Consider the following 16,082-nt stretch of genomic DNA (forward strand, 5'->3'; position numbering starts at 1 on the left):
ATTTGCGAGGTTGAGTCCTGTACATTGTCATTCTTCCAGGAGGGCGTTCAATCGGCTTTTATAGCCTTTGCCGAAACCTGCATAGTTATGAATTTTGTTCTTTTCTTCATCTCTTTAATCTTCAGTCTGAAGATTTAATTAATTAAAATCTTAGCCTTAATTAAAATTTAAATACCAGCTTGACGTTTTGATCAATTAAATTCTCGTGTATGATCATTTGAAGAAGTTAGGACAGGTTATATCGGACTTGATAAAGAAGCCTAGCCGACTTCTTTCGTAAAATAAAAGTGTGAACCGTATGAGTCTGTATGAATAAAGAAAAGCGTCCATGCGTTTGTCTTTCATGCAAATCTACAGTTTTATTCCGATCTTGATGAAATTTCGCGCACTTCACGTTTTAAGCAAGAAGAGGGTCTCTATCTACATAAGAATTTCTCCACATCCCACGGGGTTTTCACTCTTTATTTACATACGTTTTCGTTAATTTAACGAACTTTTGATTAAAAATTCAGGGATTTAAAATCTTTGTGTTACCACTCCTCACAAGCCTCGATATATTTAAGTTTTAGCAATCTTGCTTTTAAGCAAGAAGAAAGGCGATGAGGACTTTGGCGAACGCAATTTCCTCCAGTCCGTGAGGCTTGGTCAGTATTTAAGTTTTAAAACTAATCAGAAAACTTTTCAATATAAAAGAAATATGTTGCCATTCGAATAAATGCAATATATTTGTTTTCTTTCGTAACAAAAATAGCGATATAAACGAAATGTATTGCTGACGACCAAATTTAAATATTTTTAAGCGTTGCTGTTTTTTAAACGTTGCAAAGCGTAAAATATTTCTTTTTTTTTTCAAACGCATTCAGTTACTAATTAATAAATTGAGCAACTTAAGAGAAGTAAGCGCGTATTCATTTCAATAATTATTACTGTCTGGACGAGTGAAAGGGATTCATTAAGATCATCTCTCTATCTCTTTAATGAAGAATGTCTGTTTGTGGGCGTGTAATTCAAAACAAATCTAAAGTTTTATTACGATTATGATGAGATTTAGTTCAGTTGACTTTCAAAACAAAAGGAAAGTAACTATCTGCATAAGATTTCGAAAACATACCCCACTGGGTTCAAACAGGACGTTTATATTAGAACGGTGCACTCACGACACTCATCTTGCATACATATAACCCATATTAGGTTCACGTCGCCTTTTCATTCTAGCAATCAATTCTTTCTACACCTTTAGATGGCGGCAGCGTTTACTCTTGAGAAAAGTGTAGAATTTTCGAGAAGCGTGCAGAACTTTAACTCAGAATGTAAATACTCTGTTTATCAGTTTTCGAGAATATTTTGAAAACGGTGAAGAAGTCAGCCAAAGAGGATGGTGATTTTCTTAAAAATGACGTAACCAATAACGAAGCAAGTGTCAGTTCTTACTAAAACCGTAGATGAATTCGGATTAGTTATCTCTTTAGAGTAGTGTAGAACCTTTAGAGTAGAATTTAAATGCTCTTTCTATCAGCTTTTCACGGTTTACTTCGAAAACGGGATTTCGGGAAAAAGTACCTCCATTTCTTTAAACGAAGCGTCTTCGCTCTGCATAAACCCCGGTCAAACCCCGGTCAGTGTCGGGTACTACGCTAGTTTGGCAAAAAAAAAAAATTGTAACCAAATAGAATGCTTCTAACATCGCAACTAAAATTAAGACTGTAAAATGAATAAGAATCACCAAAATATTTCTATATAACAAAATTTCTGTTGTTCACTATTACCATGTCATGTCATTAAATTATCGAAACAAAAAATAATTGGGACTACATTTTTCTTTATGCAATAATGAGTTTGTAGAATAAGAATATAAACTCTTTTTTCCATATCTTTAATATAATTGTTTTATAACCAACTACTTTAATTTACCGATTTAAAATAAAAATTATCAGTACCCTAATGAAAGATGAAGCATGTCAAAATTAATGCCAACATGCTTGAAACTGCTAAAGCTATGTCTTTTGTTAAGTCTTTGAAGTTATTATTTGGATTTGATTCTTCACATGGAAAGATGATAAAATAATTTTATCAGTTACAGATTTCAGAAAGGGGAATAAGCTCTTCCAAAAAGAAAACAAAAGTTTTATATGGCGTTGAAATTGTACCGAGATAGTTTTTCTTCCTAAAAGCAACAACATGTATGTTTCATGTAGAAGAAGTAAATAGCACTTTTGGTATTCTTGCGATGAGTAACTGAGCTAGTGGCTAAGCATTAAAGACAGTTTGATTACTTTGTAGAGACATTAGGTATTTTTTTGGAAGCAGGCAAGATGAAAAATATGCAGCACTTTCGCCGGGAATCGAACCGCGGACCTCTCAATTACACGCTGAGAGTGCAGATCACCACACCACGAAGGCATGCCAAGGAGACAGGAGAAATGCCTTAAAACTTGAATAGTTTGATTATGTGATCAATAACTTAGATAATAACTAGAAATAGTAACTAGTGCATTGAATTTTGGTTTCTTTGGAATATAACAATTGGATGAAAAATAAAAAGCTTCAAGACTTGTGATACAAATAAAAATTATTTTAGCCTAAATCTGTTTGGAAATTTTCGACGATAAATAATCACTTTTGAATGTGTCTATTGGATATTAGAAATCCTTTTTTCCTAAACACTGTTCTTATTTATTTTCAGCAAGCAAGCAAGATTTTAAATGTATTTCAAAACAAAAACTCTTAACAAATGCAAGAGACGTTTCATATTTTATTCCATAATCCTCCAGCACCTACAAGATATTATTATTTAAAATCCATGTCCATATCCTTTGACAACTGGAACAGCTTGTGCTGCGTAGACGGGAGTTTCTACAACGACGGGAGATTTCACGACGATTGGGGCAACTACTGGAGCAACGTGTCCGGCATAGGGAGCGGAGGATATAACTTGCACAGCGGCGGGGTTCTGGTTAGCAGTGCCGGGCTCGTTAGTCTTAACTTGAGCTCTGAAACCAGCATGGTCAGCAACGTAGTTAACTTGTCTATGGATACCTCTGTCATCAGTGAATCCATAGCTTCCCTTCACTCCGCTGACACCATCACCAACTTCTTCTCTATGCTGTTCACCGTGATGATCTTTGATGATGTATCCAAATTTGTATGGTTGAGGAGCATGATGAACTGGATAATGCAATGGTTGATGAACCTGGAATAGTATATTTATGGTTGATTAAAGTTTGAAAATTTCTATAGCCTTTCTTTAGTTATGCCTTTTTTTTAATATAATTTATAATCAGGAAAACAGGAATTAATTTCATACCTACATTAAATAAATTTATTTCTTTTATTTTAATATTATGCATATTAAATTTGCATTTCCTGGAAACTTTATGTTTTAAATTATCTCATACAAATATGAAACAAATCTTCGTTTCCTCAATTTAGTTATTAGTTATCACATTATCAAGGCGCTTAGAAGCGTATTAATCTACTGTTGAATCCTATTTATCCTACTTCAAAATAATTTCATTAATCTAGTTTTATTCTCCGAACCGAAGCAAAACGATATCAAATCAAATTAAAGTACTGTATCTTATTATATCCTTCGTTTTTTGTTTTCTCTGTTAGAGAAGCAAAGTTACAGTTTCCCATAGCTGAAGAGCGAAAATGAAATTAAACTGTGAATCTTATAGATTTCGGTTATTACAAATCATGTCATTTCTGTATTTTTGTTGAGTCAACTAACATTCTGTTTATTTTTGACACATTAATTTTCTGCAAAATTTTAATTCGGTTTTCTCTGCTAGAGAGCTCTCGATTAAAAGTAAGATTTTGTTAAGAAATATTTTTTGATTCTGAAAATCAAAAAAACCGTAAAATTAAACAGTTACTGCAATTAAATAGTTACTGTAAAATTCGCTTTATGGAAGCACATTATACAAACAAAAATTAGGTGTAAAGAAATATTTAGTTTGTTCAAGCGTTTGCTTGAAATGTAAAGAAAAGTTTATCAATATACGTTATATCAAGAACTTTCACAGTATTAAGAATCTCTAAAATGCCAATCAGAAGTTTATAAAGCTTATAAAATAGTCAGTCTATTTTTTAAATTTTTTATTAAATTTTTAATTAAAATGCTATCAGATGGGAATTATGCAGTTCAAATACAAGTGTTACAAAACATTACATTTGTTAAATTATGCACTGATGCTATCTAAGAAAAATAAAAGTATATGTAAATGCCAATCAGAACTTTATAAAGCTTATAAAATAGTCAGTCTATTTTTTAAATTTTTTATTAAATTTTTAATTAAAATGCTATCAGATGGGAATTATGCAGTTCAAATACAAGTGTTACAAAACATTACATTTGTTAAATTATGCACTGATGCTATCTAAGAAAAATAAAAGTATATGTAAATGCCAATCAGAACTTTATAAAGCTTATAAAATAGTCAGTCTAGTTTTAAATTTTTTATTAAATTTTTAATTAAAATACTATCAGATGGGAATTATGCAGTTCAGATACAAGTGTTACAAAAAATTACATTTGTTAAATTATGCACTGATGCTATCTAAGAAAAATAAAAGTATATGTAAATGCTCATTAAAATATCTATATCAGTTGCAGATTGAAGTGTTGAAATGTTACTAATATACTTTAACAAGCAGCCGAAAGTCAAATAAATAAGTCAATTATGATGTAATTTGCATTAAAATGAAAAAATATTTTATGCAAGCTTCTTGCCTTAGGAAACTCAAAAGAAACAAGGAAAAAGACAAAGGAAACGACTCCAATTTAATAAGAGTCCTTTCCTTTGTCTTTTTCCTAATATTGCTAATATATGCATAATCTTTGCTTTCCTTATATTCAATGATAAACGAAAATGCCAAGAGATTCCCTGTTAAATTTTGTGAAAAAAGCTTTCAAAATTTTCTTTCTCATTTTTCCTCCATCTGTCTCTCTCTCTCTCTTTCTTTCCAGTTTGTTCTTTTTTATCCTTTTTAAGTCTTTTATCTTTCTTTAATTTTTATTTCACCCTCCCTTATTAATAAAGGATGGTTGTTTCAACCACCGGCCTATAAAATATCATTCGATCCCACATTTACTCAGGCAAGTTACTAACCTTTTGGTTTATGATCAGACTTTCAATAATGATAATAATAGTAATACAAGTAAATAAATAGATTATAATCAGAAACTGTCTGTGCCTTAGAAGTTTAGTGAGTAATTTTTGACCTTATAAATGCATCGCTAAAGAGACTTAAAATTATAACTAATCTTTCTGAACACTTAAATGTAAGATATTAAAGTAATAGCTCAAAATGTATAGTATGTAGAAACAAAATAGAATGCGAATTAAATGTTTTACTTACGGGAATCACACTGGCTTCTACAACAACCAGAACTGCAACGGCAGCAAGAAGAATCTATAAAATGTAATACATATATTATATTCTTTAATTATATACATAAATACATGCTACATGTGTTGCTCTATTTACTTTAACATATATACATGTACATGTAATATAAAGATTCAATTTTAATTATAAAAACTTATTGAAAGTTGAATGCGTATTTTGATTGAATGACTGCCGCTTTTTGCATAAGCTTACTGAAGACGCTCACTGAAAATTGAAATTATAGCAATGAAAATAAATGTTAAGTAGTTATCCAATGATCTTTAGAAATTTAATGTGAATAAAATTCACGTTACTGATCCTTTTTCTCTATGAACTAAAGGATGTGTGTGAAAGTAAATTCAACTTTCTCACAGATAAAAAGTTCTTTGTAGCTTACTCTCTAGATGAAGCAACTAAAATTCAAAAAAAAAAAAAAATTAGGGAATTTCTTCTATCTCAGCATCAGAAAGAAAAGTTGGTCAACGATTGCAATCCTACCTACTTTCATTTTTTCTGATCAGGAACGTGCTACGATACACAGATGAGCTCCATTACGTAACTCATTAATATAATAAAAAGTAGTTTCTCTACGAAATAATTATTTGAAACGTTCCTATATCTCATACTTATATAAGCTCTTTGAAAACACTTCATTTAATTATTTTCTCAAATTTCATTTCACACCTGATGAAAAATAAAACTTTTGCATCAGAAAATTTGTACAGACGTTACGCCAGTTATTTTCCAGCGAATTCCTAGATTACAATTGCATTTTATTTTAAGTTACTATTTTGCTAGATTGCAATTGCATTTTATTTTAAGTTACCATTTTGCTAGATTGCAATTGCATTTTATTTTAAGTTACTATTTTGCTAGATTGCAATTGCATTTTATTTTAAGTTACTATTTTGCTAGATTGCAGTTGCATTTTATTTTAAGTTACTATTTTGCTAGATTGCAATTGCATGTTATTTTAAGTTACTATTTTGCTCGATTGCATTTGCATTTGCATTTTATTTTAAGTTACTATTTTGCTAGATTGCAATTGCATTTTATTTTAAATTACTATTTTCCTAGATTGCAATTGCATTTGCATTTTATTTTAAGTTAACGTTCATTAATAAGTGCTACACACTAGATAAAACTTTAAGACCATAATTGTAGTAGTTTATAAACATCAAGTTGACTAAACTCTGATTATGAATACGACATTTCAAAAAAGTAAAACCTCGAAGGAAGAATTCCGGGAATTTTTTTCTTTTCTAAATATAATTCTAGATCCTGTATTATAGTCCTAGATTATACATAAAATCCTAAGTAAAAGTTTTAATCAACTTCACCTAGATAGGACGGAGTTATCCAGCATCCTAGTATGGAACATACTAGTTAACATACATAACATTTAAGTTGTCTTTCTTTCACTAACTCATTTTCAAAATCATCTGCCTATTACGTTAGGTTAGGTTAGGTTGCTTACATTTAGCAAATCACATAAGAGCTATCTGCCTAAGAACAGGATTGCCTTCTTCAAAGGCTGTCTAAGGGAAAGTGACTGCTATGCACTCTACACATGTCTTCATATTAAATAATTTGATATTTTCTTCTAATATAAGACTTCAGTTTGTAACTCTAAATTCTTTCTTTTAAACCTCTTCAGAAATAATTCACTGAAATCAGGCAATATGGATACATACCTTGGAAAACATTTTGAATTGGAACTGAACACTCGTCTGAAAGCTGAAACGACGAATGAAGGGTCTGCCATTCTATCGTCTATTTATACGAAACGTGGCTTAATCATTCAGTTCCGTCGGAAATTGAAAACGTGATTTCTGGGTCAGCATCTCAATTCATGTAGAAAATTTTTGCAAGAATTTGTTCCTGAAAAATTCTCTGTAGTAGATTCTCGCAGTCTTTATCTTCGCATCTCGAGTGAAAGTGACCTTAGGAAAGTAAATAACAAAGATTTGCTTCATTTGTTAAGTCTTAAAATGATTAAAACACAAAAGAAAAAACGTCCTGTTGTCTTATTTTGCGCAATGGTCGCTCAAATTGCGAATACCGTAAATTCGTTCAAGTGAAGTGGCATTGAAAAGATGCATAATGTTAATTCCTCTGTAAATATGGTAGTATGTTAATAGCGACACACATACGTAACAGATTTTTTTATACGATACAAAGTTTCAAACTATTTTAAAATCATGCACAATTTAACGTTCATGAATTTTTAAGCAGATATCATTGTTAATGTGTTTTCAAATTTAAATATTTATGAGCTTCAATGCATTTAAAGTCATATAATTTAATAATATACTGGCTGAGCGAAATAAAATGCTTAGAGTTCTGAGGGTATTGATAGTTTGATATAAATTTTAATTTATTAATTTTATTTGCATAATTGCTTATATCCTGTATAAGAAAGAAGAATTAATTTATTTCTTGTTAATTATATTTGATGCAAATATTAAGCTGTATGAGGAATTAAAAAATTAAAAAGTCTTCTGTCAAATAAGCTTTGATTTAAAATTTATAAAATTATTCAGGAAATAAAGGAAAAATGATTTATCATAATGTTTAGGGGGAACAGGAGATGAAATAATTATCTATACAAAATTCGTCTACAATTTTATATCACGAATAATAAAAATATGAGACACCCTTGTTAAATTTATGAAAATAATGGCTCATATTTTTGACAACATAATGTGATTATTAAATTTCGTTATTTATAGGCGCCACGGTGATTATAAAACTGTAATTAGTGGTGATATAAAAATGTAAATGAATTTTGTAAAAAAAATGATTTAATTCCTTGTTCATATTAAATTATGTAATAAATTATTTTTCCACTTTTAGTTCCCTAATTATTTTATGAATTTTAAACTAAAACGTATTTTATAAGAGCTTTTATTTATTTACCTCTTTTTCAATTTCAACGACACATTGTGAATCAAATTATTAAAACTCCTTTTGTTGAAACGGTAATAATCATATTTTTTACTTCCGATAATTCTGTTACGTTAAATGATAGGAAAAAAATTTAATGATTTTGTCAAAATTTTAGAAGATTTGACCGCTGCATCCAATGGTGTAAGGATTTTAGTTTGCTCAAGAAAAAAATATATGAGCGAAAAGTCTTTTCAGTTTTAAATTTTAAAATGTCTGAATCATATTTTAAAAATTCCGCTGCATCTCGGGTCACCAGCGGCCGAGTGGTAAAATCGCTGAACACTGCTAGTTCGGTCCGAGGTTCGAATCCCACGAACGGGCTGGCTGCATGGGCGTTTTGGTTTCCGAACTGTGTAAAGTGTATAGGAACCAGGTTTCCCTTAGAAAATCCTCCTCCACGAAGGCATCCCTCCCTTTAGGCAGATAGCCTTCGAGGCTTTGCCATAATTAAATAAACCAAACCGCTGCGTCTCATTGTATTATCATCCACAATGAGTGCGTATATAAAGTTTGAGATCTACAGCTTGCCAGAAAAATGTATAAAAAATGTATGCCAAAGTTTTGTCTACTGTGGCAACACACTTAGCAAGTTATATAAAAGCTTATAAAAAAATTTAAAAAGTCAACTTTTCAGGTGAGATATTAAATGAAATCTATAAAATCTTGTGAAAATGAAAAAACGTTAAAATGACCAGTATGTTTCATTGCGAATAATTTTAAATGCTAATCAAATCCTATTGTTTTTTAGATACGGAAGGAAAGAAAATTGTGTGACATCATGATATCATAACCCTGAAACTGAACAGCTTATACTTCCGCTTTAATTTCATATTCTAGCACATTTTTAATTTAAAAAACAATTGTGGAAAATCACTTAATTAATATTTTTCATTTTCTTGTTTTAAAAGAGGGCAAAGAGTTGTTTTATAAGGTCTGAAAGTTTCAAAACTTTATAACCGATACATTTTATATGAGCAAAATGTTGAAATTTTAAAATCATATGTATCAAGTAAAAAAATTGTGCGATTTTTCTAAATTTCGGCAAAAATCTCATATAAATTCCATTTAAAAGACTTGTTTTGGCTCTTTCTAGTGATGACTCCTCTAAATATCTGCAATTTTCAGTTTGTTTAAGGGTATATTTATACTGTCTAAACAAAATAAGACATAGGAGAATCTATTGTTGCTTGCATGAAGAATTTAGAACCGAATTTTGCGGAAAAAAATTTTTGTTCCGCTGCAAATTTTCATATAAAAACAAATTCAACAATTATTCTTAAAAGAAACATTTAAGCAATTATTGCCAATTTATTAAACTCTAGAATTTTATAAATATTTCAAATATTAAATCTTTGTGATTAAAAGCTCTTCCGTGTGGACCTAAGTTGAAGAAGTTGCTGCTGTTGAAGAATATTTTGTAAAAAGGAGATTAAGTTTTGAAAGTTTAAAGGCTTAACGTATTAACCGCTGTTGAATATCACCAATGATTTTTAGTAACTTGCTTCACTGTTCTATGAAGGTCCCATGTGTAAATAACGGCTTAAGTCAAAATTAAATAACGGCTTAAATTAAATAACGACTGTATAAATATCAGTGTTCTCTATATACATAACATCCCAATTAAAATTTAAATGATGCAGAGCATGCCATGAAATTACCATGCATCTGATTTTGAGTAAAAATTAAACTTAAAATCAAGAAAAATAATGTAAAATAGATTTAACATAGTTTTTTTTTTAACAAACTTTTAAAATCGATAAATTTACTCGAATTCCATACCAAACTAATACTGCTTTTCCTCCTAATTTTAAATTTTGCCTTGGCATGTTATTATTATTATTATTATTATTATTATTATTATTATTATTATTATTATTATTATTATTATTATTTAGAAATTAAATTGTTGTACAAAGTATTCCAGAAAGTTCACAAGACTAGGCAATTAAGACGTTGAATACAAATACATGGAAACAGTTTAAGAAATGAATCAATAATGCTTTCAGACTATCAAAATTATTTCGCTTAAATATGCACAATTGGTTCTGAAAATAAATTGTCAAAGTTCTACGACTTAAGTTATTCAATCGGAAAGAAAGAGTTAGTTTTAAAGAAGTGAATTTCATTAAATATAAAGTTTCTAATTCAAACGTTTCTATATGTGGTAACTTGAAATGAATGTATCAAGATTAATTTACCTGAGCGTAAAAATGTATGTTTAACAAGTCTGGATTCGAAGATATAACACATTTGTCTGTCTTCAAGAATATGCATATCACCCAAAATTTTAATCAATTATGCCTAGAATAAAATTTATCATATAAAGGCAGGGGGTGTTTTTATCAAGTTACTATTTTGTTTTGTTTGAATAACTGCGACGTAGAAAATACTGCTTTTCTGACATCTGGCGCTAATATAAAGCTAAAGGTTTCATGCAGTTTATTAAAAAATACTCTTGTGGCCAAATTTATCATGGTTTTGAATGTTTGTATTATTTACTACATTTATTAAATCGGGACCACTGGTTTACGACAGACAATTCAAAGGATATTTAAATACTCTACAGGTCATGTTTAAATACTCTACAGGTAATATGGATTCAAAACTATACGAAAAATAAGGGTTATTTAAATTACACATTTACGAAAATTTATAATGGTTATGAAAACTTTCTTGTAAGTAAAGAGCTGCAACAGCAAAAGATACTTAATATCTGAAATCGGGTATTATTCATTTCACAGCATGAAAAGTAAATATTCATGTCTAACAAATTAAGTTGTTACTAATAAGCAAGACAAAAGACAATATTATTATTACTTTCCTGTTATAAAAACGCATAGCTTATCAAAGTAGTAACATGAATCACTTAAAAATACTCTGTACTTCCTAATAACATACTATCATAAATATTGTTAACATTTATACCAATTACACGATTAATAAAAAATTTACTAATGTCATTTGATATGCACATAAACTGTAAAATTTTAGTTCTTTGCTGTCGTCCGCATCAGATGTATTATATAAAAGTAATGATAAAGTACTACACTGACACATAGATTTCAATTATATATGTTTCTTTTTTAATTTTATTCAAATAATAATGTACTTTTAATAATAAATTGATATTTTTGTTGTTATAAATTTATCTACGGGAATCATTACTTAAAACAAAATTCTAGCTACAGCAGCAATATGAGCAAAAATGAAATTTCGAAGCTTCAACTTGCAAGTTCACGCTCAATTTTCTGTACTTTGCATTATTATCGCTTCTGACTTTTTAGCAAATGAATTACCTCGCTACCATCGTAATTGTCCCTAGCTGTGTTGGCTTAAAAATTTATGCTTCCATGATTTTCTTTTAGTTTTTCAGAATAAAAAGTATAGAATGAAAAGTAACTCGTATTCATCTTCAATACTGTGGACAAAAGTGTGATGTTGTGGTGTGCTGTGCATCTCAGCAATGTTCTTTGGGAAGAGATGGCTAAATGACCACTGGGTTCAGCCATTTCTGAAGAATGCTTAAAATGCAAGTGTCTTACCATTGGCTTAACAAAAATAATTTTTAAAAAGTGATGTCATAAGTTGCAAAACTTTTCAAAACAGTTATAAAGATGGTGAAATATTTCGACCAACAAACAGAAGTATTATAAGAAGCTATCGTAATACCTACTAAGTGTTTTTGTGGTGTAAGTAGTTACCATATTTAGTTAGATGTTGGAAGATCCTTATTTCGAATCTCGGTGGAGGTACAGGCTCATTTTACTGGCTTCGAAAATCCCAATGCTCGGTATAATGTGATGCCCTTTATTGACCAGTGTTCATCTGAGAAAAATCAACTCAAAACTCTCAACCCGATGATCCTAAAATCGCAATCGATATCTTCCGAAAATTACATTCTTACTATTTTACACTACCCTTATTTCATGGTTAAGCGAATGTCTAGTATAATGTTAAATGTTGCTATTTGTCTAATTCTCTGTACATTTTCCGTATTTTCTCTTTTTGTTTTAAGATCTAATAAACACCATTATTAAGGACTCTGCTTCATTTCATCCTCCTACAATTGCTATTTTATTTACATGGACTTTGCCATTTCTACTGAAATAGTGCCTTAATTGCTATCACACTATTTTTCTATCATAATTGCTTTCTGCACGAAAATTCTGCACTTCTACGAATGCCTACAGTGCTATTTTTGGCCATGCCCAGGCGCCTAAGACAACTGAACGTTAGTTCATCGAAGAAGAAGATCTAATAAATTGAACACGATTGTTTTAGGATTTAATAAATTTAACTCTTAAATGAAAATGTATCATCCAAAAATTTAATGCTACTTGAAAGAAAATTTATCAAATGTTGCTCTTGAATTCATTATAAAATTATCACGAATTAGTCTTTCTCATTGAAAAAAAACATAAAAATTTTATTAGTATTTCAATTACTTTTGAATATTATCGATACACAACTGCATATGCAATCGCATTTCTCTGGAAATGATAAAATGATATTCACTGATGCATAAAATATTGTATGGCGAAAAACATGAATTCTACGTTAAAATGGTTTTGATTTTCTCAAACCCAAAAAATAATAGTTTATCCTTTACAGCCTTATTAAGAGTTTCTTATTATTTTTGACAATTTTATGCTTGAAAACGAGTGTCTCAGCGCTTGATAACTCCAAAATTCAGTTTTATAGCAATGCAAATTGACATACTTTAAACTTACACCAGCTAGAATTTGTTGTTCTTTAAAGCGAAAATTTTGCGAAACTGTTAACTTAAAGAAATTGTAGAAAATTTACATAATGGTCATTTACGGAAAAAGTGAAAACACGCCGAATAACGATTGCTTACTCCTCCAATAAACTGAAATTTTTGAAATTTTTCATTTGTTAAAATAGTCTAAAATATTTAGTAAAGAATTATTAACCTTAAAACGATGCTTCTAACAATAAATAAGATATTTCAGTGCCATAAAAATATGCCATAAAAATTCTTTAAAATGTTCTGAAAAGTGAAACCTATAATAAGACAATATTTTAAATTCCCATCTACTGACTGTGATTAGTAGTACTATAAATGCAGTTCAGTAAAAGTATGTTTTACTTTTGGCGAGATATAAGAAAAATTTCATAAAAATGTTAATTAAATTTTCATTCTATTCTTCAACTTGGGACTTTTATGACATTTTATTTAAGTTTTTCTAATATTTAAAGTGATCATTTTCATTATGCCTCATTTTGTCACACACACACTCAGTCCTAAAGCTTAGGTAGATTTTGTGGCAAGAGACGTGATTTAAATTAAAGGAAAAATTCGTAATTGACGTGACTTGCAGTAGGGACGCAACTTTTGTCGGCGCCATGTGCTTGCCTAACGGAATACCTGCTGGCTTGGAATAAACATGAATGCCTAACATTCGGTAGGATTTTGGAAAGTTTTGAAAACTAAAGGCGTGTGTCTGAGTCAGATGATATTTGTAGCCTTTCATAGGATCTCTGGAATTGCAGGCAGTTAGTTTATTCTAAATTTCCAGCCGGTTGCCATTGTCAAGAAGATTTAAAGTTTTGTGTAGTATTACTTTTTTAACTTATCAGCGATGTAGTAATAAACTTCGACGCCTTGTGTAATCTCTTATTTCTGCAGTCAGTTAAGTAAAGAGTGATGAATCGCCAACACAGGTAACATTTGAACGTGAGTGGTTGACAGGAGAAACTAATTAGGCTAAAGGTTTCCCTCAACCGTTATACACTACGTGGCGAGAAAGTGATGAAACTCGGCAAAGAGAGAGACAGCAATGAATAATAAATTATCTTTATTTCGAAATGATATCCATAATACAGAGCGAGAACAGCGTCCGCTCATTAGATTGTAGGACCACCTTGGACAGCGATACATGAAGCAACACGTCTAAGTCAGATTCAGTGAGACTACAGATGGTGTCTTGAAAAATGGCTCTCCATTCCTAGTCAAGCATTTGCCACAGTTCGTCTTCTGAACGCGGCAATGACTGTGTCTGCAAATGGCGTCCAATCACATCCCATGTGTGTTCGATTGGTGAGAGATCGGGAGAGACCTTGCAGAGTATGTTGGCTGATGCGAGCAGTCTGTGGTCGATCGTTAAAAGGCATTGGGCATTCCCTGAAGGTAGGAGAGGTCACCGACCGTAGCACATCATCCACGTATCGTTGGGCCGTCATAGTGCCCTGAATACGAACTAGAAGTAACCTGGAATTGTATGCAATTGCGCCCTAAACCATGATATCATGATATCGCGTTGTCGTCCCGGTGGGTGGGGCGTTCCACACTTGCTACCAGATTGGACCTGTCTCCACAGACGTTGGCTTCTATGGTGTAAGGTCAATGGCAGTCTTCTTAACGGACGCCACGAGGGCAGGCCACTTACCACCAATCGACGGCAAATGGTTCTGGTCGATATGGGAATATCCAGCGTGCCTTGAATATGCTTCAGAATGGAAATAGAAGTGCCTTAAGGGTGCGCCAAACGCTTATCGGAGGATGCGTCGATCTATGCTTGCTGACGTAACTCTGGCTGCAACCCCTCGAGCGTGCCATATTTCCTTGTTTCAGCCATCGTCGCTATAGCCGGGTGCACTGTGGGCGCGTTCAGGTGTGTGTCAGCTGAGATTTGCCGTATGGACCAACCTGCTCTTCTCAATCCGATCACCCTGCCCTTCGTAAAATCGTCTGTCTGCTGGACTTGCCTCCGTTGACGACGGCCTGGAATTCTCTGCTAATACACGGGCCCTTTGAGACAGGAAAAAAGTTTCTACAATGATTGCCCTATCAGAAATAACGGCACGAAAATTGAACGTTCTGCAGGTTCCTTCCCTTATATCTGTTCAATTTACGCTGGAGAGCTGCGAATTTCACACCATTTGAAAAACCCGGTAGCGTGCTTCTACATTGAAATTTGAATAATTTTTAGGACACTCCTTCTTGGTGTTGCATTTTCAATGTCGGGAAATGTATGTTTATCTTCACGTTTATTATATGCAGTAATCTGAAGTTTTAAGGAAGAGAATAGAAATGCTTACCATTAAAGTCTATATTCCAAGTGTAAAAACTTATTATTACTTTTGAATCCTTTATAGCAAGTATACATGTTTAAACATTTAAGCCCGTTTAAATTATTAGTCCCTTAATTAAGTAATCTAAACACCTGTTATATTATTGCAACTTAAATCTGAATTTATCAACAAATTTACATCTGTTGTGCAGACATGTATATTATTGAATTTATTATGATAAGGAAATCGAGGGCCACCTGTTCTAAACGATTCTTGGACACATAACTTTCTTACATTTATATTACAAATAAGGGAAAACATAAAAACTCCATGAAACCAGCTCTTCTATCACTCAGGACGAACCAGTGATTTCTAAAAGTTCTCCTTATATGCAATACTGACTAGGAGCTCTCAATTATGTATATATTTTGACTTACCCAGATTTCCTTCAAATCTCACAACAGATTTTATTGATTCCAGAAATGATGGTATGAACTCAGAAAATCAAATTAGTATGCATCAGAAGTACAGAAATTATAGAATCAAGAAATAAATTATTGGTATGCTATAAAACTTTTCTGTAATTTAAAATTTTTTAAGTTAAAAAAATAACCAGTTATTAAAATTTTCAAAAGAATCCTTTCTGTTAATTTAACATTTGTAATCAAAAACGAATATTTCCTTACGTATTTTGATAATGTTCTTTT

At 31.2% G+C, this 16,082-nt stretch overlaps 1 protein-coding gene across 1 annotated transcript; it reads right to left on the minus strand.

The window, feature by feature from the left end:
* Window positions 1-2,732: 2,732 nt before the first annotated feature.
* Window positions 2,733-7,184, minus strand: LOC118187855 (cuticle protein 16.8-like). Its single transcript, XM_035358140.2, has 3 exons — window positions 7,086-7,184; window positions 5,362-5,415; window positions 2,733-3,190 (listed from the first exon to the last, which is right to left on the minus strand). Exons 1-3 carry the CDS (start codon window positions 7,095-7,097, stop codon window positions 2,792-2,794), a joined length of 465 nt encoding a protein of 154 aa, XP_035214031.1. The 5' UTR covers window positions 7,098-7,184; the 3' UTR covers window positions 2,733-2,791.
* Window positions 7,185-16,082: the final 8,898 nt, after the last annotated feature.

This window comes from Stegodyphus dumicola, chromosome 3 (assembly GCF_044657685.1).
Source record: "Stegodyphus dumicola isolate Sdum_Otavi_A_Nest chromosome 3, ASM4465768v1".
NCBI lineage: Eukaryota > Metazoa > Arthropoda > Arachnida > Araneae > Eresidae > Stegodyphus > Stegodyphus dumicola.